This window comes from Dasypus novemcinctus, chromosome 14 (genome assembly GCF_030445035.2).
Source record: "Dasypus novemcinctus isolate mDasNov1 chromosome 14, mDasNov1.1.hap2, whole genome shotgun sequence".
In the NCBI taxonomy this organism is placed as follows: Eukaryota; Metazoa; Chordata; class Mammalia; order Cingulata; family Dasypodidae; genus Dasypus; species Dasypus novemcinctus.
Genome location: NC_080686.1, coordinates 19,122,918 through 19,142,718, shown reverse-complemented (window position 1 = coordinate 19,142,718; position 19,801 = coordinate 19,122,918). Strand labels below are relative to the sequence as shown.

At 36.8% G+C, this 19,801-nt stretch overlaps 1 protein-coding gene across 5 annotated transcripts in view; it reads left to right on the top strand.

The window, feature by feature from the left end:
• Positions 1-19,466, top strand: part of PLAG1 (PLAG1 zinc finger) — a 51,301-nt gene extending 31,835 nt beyond the window's left edge. For 2 of the 5 annotated variants that reach the window (XM_071207820.1, XM_071207821.1), the window contains 2 exons: positions 8,072-8,170; positions 13,207-19,466. In XM_071207820.1, the coding sequence (XP_071063921.1) occupies positions 13,211-14,464 (1,254 nt within the window). In that variant the 5' untranslated portion in view covers positions 8,072-8,170; positions 13,207-13,210 and the 3' untranslated portion in view covers positions 14,465-19,466. Of the gene's footprint in view, positions 1-7,929; positions 8,171-12,294; positions 12,654-13,206 lie in introns of those variants that run through there. The other 3 variants (XM_023586203.3, XM_023586202.3, XM_004450153.5) reach the window with 3 other exon arrangements.
• The last annotated feature ends 335 nt before the right edge of the window (positions 19,467-19,801 follow it).

Below are 19,801 nucleotides of genomic sequence, written 5' to 3'. Positions count from 1 at the left end.
AGACCCCAGCTTTCAGAACCCTGGCCCAGAGTCAGAGGCAGACTAGCAGCCAAAGTGGCCATGCTAAGTGCCAGGGGATGCGCCCAGGCTCCTGAGTGTTCTGCCCAGGGCAGGCGGGAGCCCAGCCAGGGAAAGGAGCACGTAGCTGAGAGCCAGGCACGGCCGCACATTTGCACAAACAGAGCTTTATAATCAAATGAAAGGGACATAAGGTAATCTGGCTAATATTTTCTAATTAGCACAACATTGTCTGGTGATTAAACACTAAAATCAAGTTAGCATGAATTTTTAGCCATTCATATATTAGAAGTATCTTTTTAAATATATAAAAAGATGCCAAGTGCTTTTTTTAGTGTTACAGTTTATGGATTTTCTTTTTTTACTTTATTCTGGTTTTTAAACATTTTTAAATGAAGCTGGTTTTACTAGCCAGAAAAAAGAAAAGTATTTATTTTTACTTAGCCAAATAATACTTATGCAGGTTTTCTCCTTTTATATTCTCCTGTATCTGTAATCCGTCAAGTTTTCTCTGATATTTTCAGGATCATCTTCACATTTTAATTTTACATGAAAAGCATTCCATTTAGAGATTTTACATCTTTCTTTATTCCCTTTTCCTCCCCTTAGAACTTCATTGTCTATATCTAAATGATAAATCATGGTCAGTACAAGTTACATGTAGTTAAGGAACTATGCAATAGAATACTTGAAAGCAAAAGTGTTCTAGTTTGCCAATTCTAGAAACTTACTCTGGAACTTGTCTGTCTGCATGCTCATCAGAGATACACACAGGCCTCTGGGTAGCACTTTCCTGAGCCTCCCTAGCTTTTCAAGACCCACTGAAGCGGTGATGCTTCCCAGGGACACAGAAGCAGTACTTGACTTCCCTAACTTCCAGACTTCTCCATTTATACCCCTCTCCCAAAGCAAACTAATAATGTAAATCCATATGTTTGTCTTCTGAGCTTGCTTTATAACAGATTTGAAATTTCAGAAGCCCCAAAATATGTTTACCTGCTTTGTGTTGATTCCAGAAATTCTTTAAAGGGCCTACAATTCTGTTCAACAAATATTTATCAAATGTCTTCTGTGTGCCAGGACACTGTACAGGTGCTGGGGATTTAAGGACAGACTAATAGTCTCCTTGTAAATAAATTTATAGTCCAGGGGGAGAGAGAGGTCATACTGATAATTACAAGAAGGGTTTACTAGTCCCCATTAGGGATAAAGGGCTCAGAGACGTAACGTTTTGAAGTTCCTTCTCACGTAAGTAGAATCCATCAAGGAATATAAATATCAAATTTCTTCTATTTGTGAAAACTGGGAGAGGGCACAGTGGTCCTCCGTAGGTGAATGGAGGACACTGCCACCCTTGCCTTGACAATTTTGCTTAAAACTGATACTGTCTACCTTCAGCTATAGTAACAAGAAGAGGTTTGTGTTGAATAGCCACGTAGCTTAGGGAGGACAAACTGCTAGCATGTAAAACCTTTAATTGTATGTAGTTTCTGCTTTCACCAGTTTTTAGTGCTCCTCAAGAATCAGCACACTAAGACCAGCATTTACACTGCATTGTCTGTCATGGCACAAGGCCATATTTAAAGTGCACTTTACTTTGATATGGCTTAAAACTAATTCTCTGCATGAGCATATATAACTTAAGTTTTTTTATCACTTTTGTCAAAGTATGTACTGGTGTTTACCTTTCCATTTGAATTTGTAGACAGATTCAAGATGGATACTTGGGAGTTCAAACACGAAGCCAGGATTATCCTGTATTTGTGATTTCAGTAGTAACTGCAATGCTCCCCTCCAAATGTTCAGAAGGTCCTTCAGTGTGAACGTTTTTATAGTTGGTGTCAAATATTTTTGTTGTACACCAGAAATTTAAGTGGTTAGTGGTAATAAAAACCTAAAGTACTCATCACAATTTTGGATATGCCGTTCTCAGATTGAGGTAGACCTGTGAGCTCCTACTTTATAATCTTAACTGGATGCCAGTATTTTGGAATGCTTTATTGCTCCCCCTTCCCCCCCAAAAAAAAATCCAGAAAACTCTAAAAATAGTTAAATTTTTGATTAGGCATTCTTGCTTTGTATTCAGGTATAGTTGGGGCTCGCTTTTTCTCAGGCATATTGCTTCCCTTTTGCACAATTCCTCTCTCATTTCCTGTTACAAATACTCTTTGCCGTATGTGAAGAAAATACTCCAGTATTCCACCCTTCTGTATTTTTTTTATTTTGATGAGAATATACAATCGTAAGGGAAAAAACATACCCCACATAGTGATTAAAATGGAATTCTGACTTCTAAGTTATGAATTATTAAAAGCAAGCTTTTAAAAAGAAGAAAAATTATTTATACTAACCTGACATTTTTGCCCTCTGAAATAATTAACCAAGGGAGCAGATGTGGCTCAAGCATTGAGCAACTGCCTCCCAAATGGGAGATCATGGTTTCGGTCCTTGGTACCTTACAGAAACAAACAACAGGCAAACAAGCAAAAAAAAAAAACAACAACAACAACAACTCAGGGGAGCCGATGTGACTCAGTGGTTGAGTACCAGTTTCCCACATGGGAGGTCTGAGGTTCAATCCCTAACTCCAATACCTCAAAAAATATAAATAAAATATTTCTGAATTGGAATATAAGATTTATTTGAATATTCCATCTTCATCAGATTGTCTATTCATTTTGTCTATCTGGATACTCTAGAAAACTTGAAATAAACAACCATCTCCAGGTTCAGGGTGACCTGAAAGGAGACATTCTAATTGTACCAATAGGAGAATTGACATTGGAACTTGGTTCCACTTTGAAATTCCTTGGCTTTTTCCTATTAGTTCTTGAAAACAAGTCTGCTATTTCCCTTCATTTCTCTGTTAGCTTTTTTTTTTTTTTCATTTCTCTCCCCCTCCTCCCCCATTGTCTGCTCTCTGTGTCCATTCGCTGTGTGTTGTTCTGCCTCCACTTGCATTATCCGGCGGCACTGGGAAACTGCGTCTTTTCTTTGTTGTGTCATCTTGCTGCGTCAGCTCTCCGTGTGTGCGGCGCCACTCCTGGGCAGGCTGCGCTTTTTCACACAGGGCAGCTCTCCTTGCGGGGCGCACTCCTTGCGAGCGGATCACCCCTATATGGGGGCTCCCCTGTATGGCACAGCACTCACTGCACGCGGCAGCTCTGCATGTGGGCCAAGCTTTACCACACGGGTCAGGAGGCCCTGGGGATCAAACCCTGGACCCTCCATATGGTAGACAGATGCACTATCAATTGAGCCCCGTCCACTTCCCTGTTAGCTTTTTTTATTTGTAGATTGAATGTCAGACATTTCTAAACATCAGTAAGACTAAATTTTATGGTAAATTTCAAAAGGATTGCCCTAGAACTACATTTTAATGAGTTGCTCAAAATAAGTTATATCAAATACAATAATTCAAAAGAGGCATACTTATTTTTTATTAATTTTAGTTAACTGTGACATCTAATACAGATCAATAGAGTTTTCAGTATTCGGGGTATAAGATAGGTGAGTTCTTTGGATACTTAACTATGACTTACTCAAGGTCTGTCCTGACTTTTTCCATGTTTCTTGCTTCTCTGCAGACATGGTTTCCCGTTCTTCTTTCTAGGAACTAATAGCCCCCTCGAACCATCTAACTACCCGGCCAGCCTCCCTGCTTCCAGGCACAGATACAGGCACAAGGCATGTTTTCACTTTAGAGGTGTTCACTTCACCTGGGAACAGGTCTGATTGATGTTGCCTGTGGAATACTAGTTGATTCTTTAGTAATAAGATCAATAAGAGAATGCTTGTTTTCTGAAGCAAAACAATATTTTGGACAGTTTTTATTATAATTGCTATTATTTTAATCTAAGACTTTACAAATAGCTGCTGAGTTTCAAAAATTATCTTTATATTGGCTTATTTAATTTGTTGAACTAACTTGTGTCTATGCTGCATTGTTTTTACCTCAATATTGGTAGATATATTATGTCTTCTGTCTTCTAGGGTGATTGAGCAAGGCTGTACTTCATTGTGCTATCGTCAGCACTTGCTGTGTTTTAATTATTACCCTTATTCAACAGTTACTCGGCTGTCTTTTGTGGGAAACTGTAGTAAATAAAACTGACACGACCCTGCCCCCAGGATGCTTACTGTCTATTTTTAATTTCTCTCTTCATTTTTATAGTTGCAATTTTTTTCCCTTTTATTCTTCCCAAACAAGTAACTTTAGTAACCCTTGGAGGTGGAATGCTGTAAAAATTTGCAGTTTATCATGAAGGATCATTGAATTATTTTTTTTTAAACCCTTCTAGTATGCTGTTGTCTGCTTCAAACTTAACTGTCCTCCACTTGTGTTATCTCATTGATAGTTTCTTTAACATTTAAATCACTAATGTGTTTTATGCACATAAATCAAAGTGTTAATTACTGGTAAGTTTTCTTTTTCAAGCTATTTTATTTACTCTATATGAAAAACGTTTTAAGTAAGTGTAGACATTTTCTGAATTGTTTTCTATGGTGATTTATGATTAGCTTAAGGAAGAATGAAGCTCTGAGTATTGGTGGCATTTGCCCTTAATTAGCAAAGTATACATTTGACTTTTACCTTAAATATGAAAATGAAAGAATTATTGAAGCAGGTAAGTATTGTGAAAAATCACAGCTGTTAGAGAAATGAATAGCAGAACTGTGGAATTTAAAATGTAGAAACAGTTTCAGCGCAGACCTGTTCTTTTGCTGACACCCTCACAGGAATTCATTTTAGTAGACCCTCTGATATATGAATCCTTTTTGCTGGTTATTTTTCTGTGTGAGTCATCATTTTGGAATGTAAAACATAGGAAGATAAATCTGTGTATATATGCACACACACACACAGTATCCCCTTTAACTATTGTTTCTATATGCCAAGTAGCTGGGGTGGGGGGCAGGGAATGCCTTTTTTTGTTACCAGCAAAACCTGGAAGGGCATTGTAAAGAATATCTCTTCCTAGAGTGATTTGAAATTGGTTTATGTACATTTTCTACCTTGCTTCACAATTCTTCAGACCAAGGCAAAAATGGACTTTTCATCACTTGCAATGCATAATACCAATTTTTGATAAATTTTTTTAAAGAAAAGGAACAAATTTTGACACTGACCTTTTCAGATTATACTTCTGATATTAAAGTTTTTCTTAATCCTACGAAAGAGAATGAACAGGGAAGTGGATGTGGCTCAACTTTCGCCTAGCGTATAGGAGATCCAGGGTTCGATACCCAGGACCTCCTGGCCTGCGTGGCAAGCTGGCCCGCATAGAGTGCTGCCGTGCGCAAGGAGTGTTGACACGCACAGGGGTGCCCCCGCACATGGAGTGCAGCCTGCCCAGGAGTGGTGCTGCCTACACTGAGGGCAGCATGATGACGCAACAAAAAAGAGACACAGAGAAGAAACAATATGAGGTGCAGCAAACTAAGGAGCTGAGGTGACACAAGAGAATGATCACGTCTCTCCCACTCCAGAAGGTCCCAGGACAGGTTCCCGGAGCCACCTAATGAGAATACAGCAGACACAGAACACACAGCAAATGGACACAGAGAGCAGACAAGGGGGGGAGGTGTGGAGGGGGGAGAAGTAAGGGGAAAAAAATCACATTTGAAAAAAAGAGCGAACAGATAGTTGTAGTTAGGATTGTGTAGCTAAAAACTGTATATGTTTTTCTTTGTTTAATGTATCAAGTCAAATAATTATTTCCTGGTCTCCTTTGTTTTGATCCTTTGAAATATTTGACAACTCATAAGAATTCACAATAATTACGTTTAATTTGGGGAAGCTAACCATGACTTTGGAATTATGTTTTATGATGAAATGAATGAAAATTGTTCTTTTTATTATTTCAGGCTCTAAAATATATAGCAGGAATAATTTGTAGACTGTTGGAATATTTCAGAACAAGATACATAATTGTAAACTATGTCAAAATACTTAGAATCCTAAGTATTTTTATTATAAAATGCCATTGAGGGTGCAGACATTGCACGGTAGTTGAGCACCTGCCTCCCATGTACAAGGTCGTCCTGGATTCAATCCCTGGTACCTCCTAAAATAAATATTTAAAATAAATCTTAAAATGCCATTAAACAAGCATAAATACTAATTTTATTACTGTATTTGAGATGCAGAAAAATTTATATTGGCAGAGACAGAAGAAAAAATATATAAATTTATTGTTCACTAGTCAACATCGGTTTAATTTTTTTTTTCTATACATTATCTACTCAGATATGCTAGTTATTATTTTAACTATTATTTAAATTACTTAAAGCTTACTTTTGTAAACTGCCTTGATTAAAAGAAGCTTCTTAACTCTTAAAAATTTGTTTCCTTGTGGAGATCATATTTGGTAGCTGTACTAGAGTAAACAGGCACTATCCCTTATTCTAATCTTTTAAATATTATGGCAGAATTTATCCGCTTGCACATTGGTTTGCTAGCTTGCCCTTCTCGTGAGATACAGTAGAACAAGCATTGAGGTAGGAGTTTCAGGGCTTGAGCCCCTTCTTGATCCCGTGTATGCTGTCAAGTTCAACTTCTATGAGCCTGTCACCTCTAAAATGGCAGCGATGATGAATACCATCCACCTCTGAGGTTAGTTGAGTTCCAGGGAGGTAATATAGATGAAAACAGTCTATACTTGAGGATTTTTTAATATATCATTAAAATACCGTAATTCAGAAAACAGGCTTTCATATTCTTAATTACCCTACCTAAAACTCAAAATGTACCCTGAACAAGTAAGTATTTACAAAATTAATTTTATTATTTTGTAAGTTTGATGTGCAGAATTCAGTTCTTCCATTTTTGCATGTCCTATGCTTTATTAAAAAATGGAGCTTTTGCTTTAACTTTTTAAAAATATCTTTTATTGACCTAGATTTTTATTTGTTGTATCCTTTAAAGTATGAGCATAATGCAGCTTTCAAGTATACCTTTAGTATTTTTTTAAATGATGCTTGAATGTTCTCTATTAAATATTTTATTTGTGCATCATCATTCTTAAAGTATGTGAACATTTGATTTCAGGAGAATTAGATTTATGTTTAGAACTTTAAGGGTATTCTTATTTAACCTGTCATTTGGCAGATCCTTTTTTTATTGTATTTTATTTATTTGATTTACCTTATCCCTCACAAATTCTTATGATTTTGATTTCTGAATGATTCTTCTTTCAAATGTTCCGTTTACTAATCGCTTTATGCCTTGGACTTCCTGCAACAGAAATTTCTGGGTGATTCTCTTTTGACCCATTATTCTCTTTGTGTTTATTTCTATAATCAGGAATTGGTACCAGATTTTTCTTTTCTACATGTGCTCTTAGTCTACTAAAGATCATGCTGTCAGCAGGCATTTTGAAGCTATTTTTGAGGTATTTAAACAGTGATCTCTTAAACCAAGGAATGATTTCTTCCCAACACCCCCTTCTCCTGTACAAAACCTATATTTAAAGAGTTGTTGCTACATTTCCGCAATCCTTGCAGCATCCTGAAGAATAAATTGACAGGTATTGCAGGTAGTAAAAGTGCAGCTCAGAGATGTCCACATTGCACAAGTGTTTGCAGTGGGCGTGAGCGCGCTTCATCAGAGTCTGTTTTCTTTGTTGTACTTTCCAGGTGCTCTCTCTCAGAGAGAACCAGTTTTGTGTTCCATAATATTATTAAGTTAATGAAAGTTTGATCAGTTTGGCTTTACAATCAGTAACTCTAATACCCATTTCTCTCAGTAGGCAAGTTAGATTTTTAAAAATTAAATTGAATTTGGGAAAGAAGTGGGGAGTCATTCAGCATCACAAATTGCCATTTACCTAGGTAATACCATTTTACTTTTTATTTCTGCATCTATCTGGCCATGTAAATATGTTTAGAAGCTAATAAAAACATGCAAGTGGTGAAAATTAATGCATGACATCTGCAGAGTATGGAATGTTAGCATGTGCTGTGAAATTGCAGTTCTTTTAGCCTTTCTTTTCCATCCTTTACCCATTGGTTCCATTTAGAGTATAGTCCATTCTTATTTTTTGTTTCATAGATTGGCCAAAATGGAAAGGACTGGATTGTGCTCTCTTCCACGAAGAGTCAATGGGACTGGCTAAGATCAAAGTCTGAGGCTTTTTCCATCTGTCATCAGGTATGCATTGAACAAAAATCACTACAATTCCATGCATGTGCCTTTAATGTATTTGGTTAATATGCATGTTTTGAATGTGGTGTTTTATTACATGTTGAGCACTCAACCTTATATTTATTCTACAGTTTTAAAAAGCACCTATGATAACTAACTTAAACTTTGTAATATGTTAAAATAAAAAAGTATCATTAGCCATGAAAAAATTTCAGCTGGTCTTAGAAAAGTGTAATATTTGAAATCATGGAAGTCTTCATTGCTCAGTATGTACATCCAGAGATTAAAAAAAAAAAAAAAAACAAGAACCTCATTTGAGTACAATTTTAATACAGTCAGATGTTGGTATGTTGTTTCATGGTACACTTTTTTTTTTTTAATTTTTTATTGATTTTGTAAAAATATTACATTTTTTTAAAAAAATTATATGAGGTTCCATTCAACCCCACCACCCCCACTCCACCACTCCCCCCCCAGCAACGCTCACTCCCTTCATCATGACACATCCATTTGCATTTGGTAAGTACATCTCTGGGCATCTCTGCACCTCATGGTCAATGGTCCACATCATGGCCCATACTCTCCCACATTCCATCCAGTGGTCCCTGGGAGGATTTACAATGTCCGGTGATTGCCCCTGAAGCACCATCCAGGGCAACTCCAAGTCCCAAAGGCGCCTCCACATCTCATCTCTTCCTGCCATTCCCCATATCCATCAGCCACCATGTCCACTTTGCCCATTCCAATGCCACCTTTTCTCTGTGGGCCTTGGATTGCTTGTGTCTGTTGCACCTCTATATCAGGAGGAGGCTCAGATTCCACATGGATACTGGATGCAGTCCTCCTGCTTTCAGTTGTAGGCACTCTAGGCTCCATGGTGTGGTGGTTGTCCTTCTTCAACTCCATCTTAGCTGAGTGAGGTGAGTCCAATAAATCAGATTGTAGGAGCTGGAGTCTGTTGACGCTCAGGGCCTGGCTATCCTATTGTCAGTCTAGAGATTCAAATCCCCTAAATATATCTTAAACCCCAACACCAACTACAATTGCAGTAAAGTAGGATGAAAGTCTTATGAAAAGAGATCCCATCTGAGTCCAGTTCCATCACGCAGAAACACCAGCTCCAAAGAAGGACCGTCTGACATGGCAGTGAACCCTGTCTGCCATGACAATAGAACCCGTGGGTCTCTTTAGCCCTCAAAGGAACCAACACCTGGGGATTGCATCCACTCCATCTGTCTCCCAGACTCTGCACAGGGGCAATCCTTCTGACAGCCTCCAGACTCTTTTTTAGAGACTGGTAGCCATATAAACTCATTTCTGCTTTCCATTTCCCCCTTACATTAGGTCAAACAGCATTTTAAAGTCGTGTTATTATATGTAGACAGGGATATTCTGCTGATCCGCATTGAACCTTTAACTCAAGGTCATTTTCTAGTTCCATCTTCAGCTGGTATTTGGTAGTGATCCCTCGGTGCCAGGGACGCTCATCCCCAGGTGTCATGTCCCACGCTGGGGGGAATGCACTGCATCTACATGCTGAGTTTGGCTTCGAGACTGGCCACGTTTGAGTAACATGAAGGCTGTCAGGAGGAAATTCCCAGGCACAGTGCTGCTCTAGGCCTTGTTCTTATTTCAGGCATATAGGCTCACAAGCATAGTCATTAGTATCATGCTCTCCCTGTTGGATCCTCATTCCTTCCTGGTCCTTACCGTTGCACCTGGGGGATTGCCGCTGTTCCCCTAGGGACCACAACAGATCACCTCCGGCCAGGAACTCAGTACCCCCCACAGCTGTAGTTTTTAATTGTTGCCACTATGAGTATATCCAAACATTACCATGCACCCTGGACATATGCCCTGTACAGCTCCCTGTCAGCCATATATCACTTGTCGATAGTATCCTATACCAGCATTCCTCCGCTGCCATTGTTGAACCTCATGGTACACTTTTAATACATTTTTTTCAAATATCTTAGAAGTTACCATTTTTCTCAGCTGCAATTCTCTGCCCATTATGGTTGGATGTTCTAACACAATAATGACAAATATGACCTGTCTTTGAAATATTTTCAGGTATTAGTAATATACTGGAATTTAGAGACTTTGCATTCAGTTATTTTACAACTGAAAAATTTTTCAGCTTGTGTTCACAATATTCGAAATAGGTGCATAAAAGCATCATTTTAGGAAATCAGATAGTCAAAATTCATTTTTCCTGCCTTGCAGAATGCTTTAATACCAGTTTACAGTGTCATTACTGGCTGCAGCAGGAGAGTTGCTTGGATATTCTGAGGGAGGCAGAGGAACTCTATTGAATGAAAGTGTGATAGGAAAAGAACTTGAAGTCCTCTAGATTCAGAAAATCTGAAACCAGAAGGGAACATACTAGGTTAGCAGTAGGAATGTAACTTAAATTGTGTTAATGTCACTTTTAAACTGAAAGAGGGGGACTTTTAAACAATTTCAACAGCACAAAAGCCATACTTATATCTACCTACTGAAGAGGAAAGGATAATTGAAACAAATACTGATTAATTTATCTATGTGCTTTATGACTTTGATCAAATGAGTAGGTAATTTATTTTCCCTGTTTATTGGCAGCATCTACATTAAAATACAATAGGGCCTACTGCAGTAACAAAATGTAGATAAACTTAGAGGGTTGTTTCCTGCCCCAGGAAAAGTATAACTGGAATTTGTGCAAGTCAGTGTAATAGACCTTACTTGTAAAAGCAGAGATTCAGTCTGATGCCAAAAGACAAGTGATATAAAAAGGTTGTTTTTCATTTTTTTCTGAATATATAAAAGGATGAAAAAGCAAATGGATTTCATAGCAGTTGATAATGGTCATTTAGTCACATTGAATTTTCACTTTAAAAATCAGATCTTTTTCTTTTTTTGAAGAAGTTGCAGGTATTATCATTTCATTGTTTTCTTAAAAGCACTGAAGATAAATTGGCTAGACTAGAATTCACAAATCTTGAGGACTCATCTGACTTATATATCAATTGGATCTTTGAGGTGTTGGTTTTTTTATTCTGAAAAATAGAGTTTATAATATTTATTATCTCTCATCCAAACATTTCAAAGGGCTCAATTTGTTTTAAAACAAAATTTTAAAATTTTTGTTCTAAAAAAACATGCTCTTTACTGTATGATATGTACATTTCATGCTTTCTCACAGCACTCATAATAAAATTGGAACTTTGACATCCCACACACCTTTTCACTAACCCCTCCAGCCCCTCTGTAGCGATACGTTCTTGCCCAGGTACTGTGCTCTAAGCCAGAACTCCCCATCTGCATAGGACAGGGCGTAGAGGAATGTCAAAACCCTGATGCCCTCGGCTCTTGGGGAGGCCTAGTGGCTGTGGCTCACCCGGTAACCTCAGTGTGCCCAGTGAACATGATCATTGTTTATGCCATGAAAATGTTGAGGTAAACCACTTTAAGCAGGTCCTTCCCCAGAACAGCAAGGAGCCATGATCCTTACTTACTGAAGCATCGAAAGGTAAACCATTTCTACTCCCACATTCAGAAAGTTTTCTGGTTGTGATGACATTGGGGTGGAGGGGAAATTTCCCTTGAGGTGGTATGTTGCACTCTTTCAGGCCTCTCTTGTCTATGACTTCACTTCTTCCGTGGACTTAAATCGTTCACAAGGTGCCTAAAAGAGTTTTCAATTCCTTATCTATAATTTTCCCATTGTTCAGTGTGTGACTAGAGCTGACTTGCACTAATTAAAATTATTCTAGACATTAAAATATTTACTGAAACATATTTATGTTTTTAGTCAAATTTATATTTTCCACTCCTTTGTCAAAATGGAAGATTAATACTGCCAATGTTAGGGTTGTATTTTGATCCTTCCTGAGAGTTCCCTAAATCACTATTGCTATCCCTAAATATGACATTTGTCAGGCCAAATTTGAGGGTGTCTGTGAACTGTTCATTCTGAGCAATGCATTTGTATGTATTTTGACAAATACAAAGAAACCTACAGATATTACATTAGACCAGCTGAATCCATTTTATGGTTTCTTTTTTAATTCAAAAGCATCACATAGCAAATAAAATTTTTAAAAATTAAATTTAGTTACAAACTAGATGTTTCTTATTTTTTTTTCCAGTCCCTTTTTGCTTTCTTTTACGACCACATGAAACTTGAGAAGCCACCTAAAGCTAAATCATTTAGTGGAGTTGGGCAATTCCCAAGTGTCCAACAAGAAGGCCTGCTTTAGGCTGCGATGGCCACTGTCATTCCCGGTGATTTGTCAGAAGTAAGAGATACCCAGAAAGTCCCTTCAGGGAAACGTAAGCGTGGTGAAACCAAACCAAGAAAAAACTTTCCTTGCCAACTGTGTGACAAGGCCTTTAACAGTGTTGAGAAATTAAAGGTTCACTCCTACTCTCACACAGGAGAGAGGCCCTACAAGTGCACACAGCAAGACTGCACCAAGGCCTTTGTTTCTAAGTACAAGTTACAAAGGTATTAAACTCTATTTGTCTTTCAGATGATATTTTCTATTATGTTGGCTATTTTAAAAGCCGTTGTAAACGTATATATTTGTATACACATTTTTTAGCTGATTTACAGACAGGAAATGTTAAGTAGATTAGACATTGCCTAGATTTTAGTATTCTAAATCACCTACTTCTGTGTGTTAGTATCTTTGGATTTTTTTTAAAAATTAAAATGCTTAATGAGAGTTAGAATTTCCATTTGTACAAAGAAAGTACTGCAAGAAAAGGGTATGGACTGAGAATTTTTGGTTATGGACATTTACGTGAGTATTCAGTTTTGCTCATTTGCTTTTGTAATGATAGCTAAAAAAACAGCAAAAACTAAAGTGGCAATTTAACTGGCTCAAGTTTTGCAATATTTAGGTATAGTAACTATCCGTGTGGTACGTTGTGAGTTTAAAAGTTTCCATTATTAAGGGAATTCTGTTTTAGCATAAGTAGCCTAGCTTCCATTAGGAAAGTGAATACATACCATTTTTGTCATGATAATTACTTACAGAATGTATCTGTGTTTAAAGGCACATGGCTACTCATTCTCCTGAGAAAACCCACAAGTGTAATTATTGTGAGAAAATGTTTCACCGGAAAGATCATCTGAAGAATCACCTACATACACATGACCCTAACAAAGAGACGTTTAAGTGTGAAGAATGTGGCAAGAACTACAACACCAAGCTTGGGTTTAAACGTCATTTGGCCTTGCACGCTGCCACAAGTGGTGACCTCACCTGCAAGGTGTGCCTGCAGACGTTCGAGAGCACAGGAGTGCTTCTGGAGCACCTTAAGTCGCATGCAGGCAAGTCTTCAGGGGGCGCCAAGGAGAAGAAGCACCAGTGCGAACACTGCGATCGCCGCTTCTACACCCGAAAGGACGTCCGTCGACACATGGTGGTGCACACTGGAAGAAAGGACTTCCTCTGTCAGTACTGTGCACAGAGATTTGGACGGAAGGATCACCTGACTCGACATATGAAGAAGAGCCACAATCAGGAACTCCTGAAGGTCAAAACGGAACCCGTGGATTTCCTGGACCCCTTCACCTGCAACGTTTCTGTGCCTATAAAAGATGAACTACTTCCAGTAATGTCCTTACCTTCCAGTGAACTGTTATCAAAGCCATTCACAAACACTTTGCAGCTAAACCTCTACAACACTCCATTTCAGTCCATGCAGAGTTCTGGATCTGCCCACCAAATGATCACAACATTACCTTTGGGAATGACATGTCCACTAGATATGGATGCTGTTCATCCTTCTCACCACCTGTCTTTCAAATATCCATTCAGTTCTACCTCATATGCAATTTCTATTCCTGAAAAAGAACAGCCATTAAAGGGAGAAATTGAGAGTTACCTGATGGAGTTACAAGGTGGCATGCCCTCTTCATCCCAAGATTCTCAAGCATCATCATCTAAACTAGGGTTGGATCCCCAAATTGGGCCCCTAGATGATAGCACAGGGGAGCTCTCCCTGTCAAAAAGCTCTATTTCTATTAGCGATCCCATAAACACACCAGCATTGGACTTTTCTCAGTTGTTTAATTTCATACCCTTAAATGGTCCTCCCTATAATCCTATATCGGTGGGGAGTCTTGGGATGAGCTACTCCCAAGAAGAAGCACATTCTTCTATGTCTCAGCTTCCCCCGCAAACACAGGATCTTCAGGATCCTGCAAGCACAATTGGTCTTGGGTCTCTGCACTCCCTATCAGCAGCGTTCACCAGTAGTTTGAGCACAAGCACCACCCTGCCACGTTTCCATCAAGCTTTCCAGTAAGAGTCCAGGACACGGATTTATTATGAAAATGTATATGTAGCCTTGCCTTAGATGACCATTTTTATTTTAGTGCCTACTTTAAGACAGTATAAAAATTTCTGCTTTTTGTATAGTACCAGTTTTCATTAAGCCAGTAAAAATAGAAATGAGCTTTTTTCAAATGAGCTTTGGAACCATTTGTGTTCAGTCGTGTTTACCTGGTTATTTTGTCCTAATTCACTGCCAATTGTCATTAAACGATTTTTTTCATATAGGAAAGCCATTATTACTAGTAAAGTTTTATAAATCCAATGTTCAGATCACTTTGAGATCTTAAAATTCTCATTTTTGTCCAATAACAATGGCTCTACCGTTTGGCATTTGGCATAAAATTTTTGCAATTGAATGTAAATTTTATAAAAACTTAAGAATAACCAGACAGTTTTTAAATTTCACTAGCCTCAAAATTGGTTCATAATTGCTTCCCATGAACTAAACATCCACTTTGTGGAGTTAATAAATGTTTCTTAGGTTTACCGTCATTTCAGGTCAGTGTATTTTGAAGACTTGCTATTGTCTGGCTAAATGAAATATTTCTCGTCTTTATTGTAAACACATAAAGAGAAAAAAATAGCCTAAACACATAACACCAGTATATAGGAAAAAATGAGTCTCCTAGTCAGGTGACATGGCATACCATGTTACTTAATAGTTGGTCTTAAATTAGTGCATAGGTTATTTTGCCATGTTTCAACCATCTTAACTTGCTTTCTGTTTAATAGTATATGGCATTGGAATCTTCACAGTCAATATGTGGATCTCTTTAATCTCTTCAACCTTTCACAGCCAAAGGGTGGGCTCGGTGCAGCCAGAAACTTTATTTTGATTGTCGGTCCTCAGGTGGTCTAGAATCGGAGAGCCAGCATGGAGCTACAGATATGAGGTGTATTTATCCCAGAGTGGATGACTTACCTGGGTGGGTGTGTGTGGTAGACTTCTAAGCAGTCAGGTAGATGGGAATGGCACAGTTAAACTTGGGAACTTGTCCCCGGATCATATCCCCTGCTACCAGGGTTTAAAAGAGAACTCTTTGGGAGTAAAGTAAAAGCATATTGCTTACATCCCTTCTTGCTCAATTTTATACAGTATTCTTTCCTTTAAGAGCAAAAAGCAGAAAACAAAAACAACAGCCCTGCCGCTTGGTATTTTTCTTATTCAGTGTTAATTCATCTTTCATTTGCTATTTTCGGATAGAAAATCTAAAGTTGAATGTGTTAGGAGACTATCTGAGGAATTACCACAAAGTTTTAAGTGACTAAAAATATGTACAGTAAAACCCCACTTTTACCCATTTCTGGGAAATGGAGGTGAGGGGTGTTGCAAATAAATTGAATTTGTAGGGGGGGACAAAGGAAGATAAAACACGCTCTGTCTTAATGTGCAAATAACAATCAAGAATTTCTTGTTCATCCAATAAAATAGTTATTATGGACTTTCCTTATATTATAGAAGCATAACCTGTTAGGCATAATCTTCTCCAAGGTCAAATTATCATAACTTTTTAAGTGTCAGTTGAGATAGTAATCTAAGAAGCGTATCTATTCAGCACTTGTAAACACCTTATTTTGGGACCCTGTCTGCAGGAGCAGGGATAAAAGGGGAGTTTATAGAAGAATATATATCTTTTTTTAAAGAAAAATATTTCTGAAGCACTCATTCGCCCTATATGGAAGCTTTTTCCTCTGATATAGGGCCAATTTTCACTACAGATTGAGATGTTTACCAAGAATTTCTTTTTTAAAAATGAGTGCATATTACTGAGTATATCATTATTTAAAAGATTTGGGAGTAGTGTAACTCGTGGAGAAATGTAAATTGTAATAATGTAAATGGGGGTTTCACTATACATAAATATATATATATACCTATACACACACACACATATATCATACTTCATAGCATCAAAGTTGCTCTCTTAAGGAGCTTTGGCTCCTGATATTTTATCATGCTCCTATTTTTTTTTTAATCCTAGGAGCAGTAGTTTTTATACTTATGTATTTATATTTTATTATGAAAAATTACATTTTATTAAAAAAATTGTGTTCCAAAGGCATTAAAATTATATATGATAATGAAATACATTTTTAAATTTTCAAACTGCTCCTAAGCTTTTGATTAGGAGAATATTTGCTGAAAGTAGACTTTAGATCTGCTTCATTACTGCCTCCTTTAGTTTCTATGAAACAGATTGCTTACTGAAATCTTTAGTTGAATGATTAGTGTTCAATATTGCTTTTATCACCATTTTTAAAAAGGAAAAAAAAATTGGTGACAGCACAAATAGCCTATTTTTAAATAGAAGCACAGAAGTCAAATTAATGAACTGAGATGGCCTTAGGTAGGCTGTATTTCACTGCTAATAAATAAAAAGGGAGTACTAGGATTTATGAAATATAGCGTTTTGGAAATGGGGACTAGAGATATATATATATACATACACATATATATATAGAATTATATACTACTATTAAGCCTAAAATGGAATGGAATTCATATACATGGAGGCACATCTTTCAGAACACAGTTGTAAAGTCTTACTTTTCGTACATAACACCTCTTTGCCTTTTGCGCCCCACAGACTTGAAATAACACTTCAAAATAAAGAATTCAGCTAACTTGATTTTAAATTGACTGTAGTGGTCACTAAACCCTTTTTGAAAGAATTTCTATTAAAGATGAGGCAGACTTATTGATATTGCACAATGTTCTAACAAGGATGTAATACATAATACAGAATTGGCTGTTTTTTCCTAGAAAAAAATAATTGTCATTTGTTTTTATGGCAACTAGATGGGATTAAAAATTATCATTGCCAATGCTGTTTTCATTCTCCAATAGCCAGAATCATCATCCCTGAAATTTCTGGCAGTGCCTTAGCTTGGTAAAAGGGATTATCATTAAATAGAATTTTTTTAGGTTAGAATTTGAGACAAGATATTGAACCTCATTCAGTTTGAACTTCCACTTGTGTGAACAAATTAGGTCACTGAACACAGAAGTGTAAAGGTGGAAGGATCTTGGCACTGTAAGCAATAGTATCCACTAATGTATACAAGTGTTATCTTTATAGTTATTGGTCACTGTTAAAACTTTCATCTTAAAATCCTATTACCAAGTTCAGTTTTTAAAAACTTCAGTTGTCCTGGCTGATCATGTACCACTCTTTGTGCAGCTTCTTAATTTCATTTAGTGTTTCTTTTAAGCTATGTATTTTTTTGCCTATTTGTTGCTTGTGCTTTGTTATTTTTAGTCATTTGTGGAAATATAGTGATATATTGTGTTAATTTGGACAGTAGCGGTTTTTAAAAACCATATACTGACTGAAACATGAGCCAGAGCTGATTGCTTTATTAAGCTAATAATGAATGTTAAAGAGTACATATTTTCAGGATCATTTGTCTAGTGAGCAATATACATATTATAGGCCAATATTTTTTTAAAAAATAGAACTCTGTCAACCTCTATATTACACATATTACAAGATATAGCACTTTCAAAATGAATCTAAACCTTTACAGAAACTTTCTCATAGGTTATGCCTTTTATTTTAAGACTTATTATAATTTGTTTCAAGTGCCATTAGATGATATATATGTAGGCCTTTGATATATACTGCTTTGTGTACAAAAATGGTAGATGGTGTTTTAAACAGGTACATTTTTACAGTGTTTTCTTATCAATTTGCTATATTGCACAGAATCAGTGTGTGTCTTTTCATAAGGTTTTACAATGGTTTATTTTTTTACAAGGTTTACGTCTCTCAAAGCACACTGTCTTCCCAGTACGTAAATTAAAACATACCAGTTCACCCAAGTTGCTTCTAGCCTACTGAGATCCATGTGACATTGAAGGAGACCTTTTCAATGTTGAGTATTTGTCATTAGCAGTGGCAAACTGTTATCTCTGACAAATGAGTGTGTAAAGTTGAATATGTCTTGTTTTTCTCTTACTGTTTCAGCAGCCATGTCTACAACACACATAATCCATTGTGAGTACATAGATCTACATAGAATTGTGATGTGTAGTCTTGTGCTAAAGATCCATACAGGGCTCCTTTGTGATTATATAAAGCAAGATACTGCCACCAGTATTGGTAAAGGCACACTTAGGGTCACTCTTAGACCCTTCTAGAACATTATCAATCCTCTGAGGATGGAAGGCAATGTTCTTTGATAAGTTATCTAGCTCCAGAAATAGCACAGAACTATTGCTAATGTATAAAATGCTTCATTGTATAAGCTTCAGTGGTACAGATGAACCAGAATGAATGTTTATCTACTCAGAAATACTCCTTCGATATTATGTTGGATCATGCTGCTAATGTAACTTGGGATACAACTCTTCATGGTGCTACATACTTCTGTCTCATTCAGTTGTACGTTTTTTATCCATAGATAAAGGACTCCATTAGGTGTAAAGGTGTACTACAATATATTTTTATACTGTGACTTAATTTGTCATTAACAAACTTTTACACCACCACAATGTATTCATGTGCACTTGCAGAAGGAAATCTTGGATGTGCAAATGTTAGCGGAACAAACTCAGCTTTTGTCCACAAGGGGACTGTAACTTAAATGAAAAATGGGCTTTATATTATGGTGTGGAGTGAAGAACATGCTATATGTTACTAACAGCCCTTTGAATTTAACAGAAACTGGGAATCCACTAGGAAATGGATTGCGACATGCCTGAACATAAGCTGGACTGCTGAAATTGTATTTTTAGCTAATGAAAAAGTGTTTGGACTAGTACTCTAAAAATGTTCTAAGGGTAAAGTTTTGAGTCAAAATAGAAAAGAAAAAAAATTTGCATTCCAAGCTGAATTTTGTATATTTTTATTGCATTTAAAATCGCTATTCTGTGATATTGGGAAATCAAATGGCTTATCATGTATATCATGTACTTAAAATGTATTCACAAACTACTGTTGTATTTGTATAAAATATAGACAAAGATCATATTTTTGTGTGTGTATAAGCTCTGTAAAATAACAATCACAATATGAAGCTGCAGTGATACTACATTTTAAACATCCACATCCAAAGAAACAGGCTATTTATTGTCCAGATACCCAGATACAAAATATTAACTTGCTGCTAATTAAACAATAGTACTGCAGCTTCCTGTGGCCTACAGTGTTATGTTTGCTGTAAGAAAAAAAAAATATGTGAATTCCACAAAATATATGAATAAAATTATAGAATGGCTTTAGATAATGTAGATCTTCCTGAAATTTTAATAGATGATAATGTTCTATTTGGTATAACATTTTTCTCACTTTGAAATTTAAATATT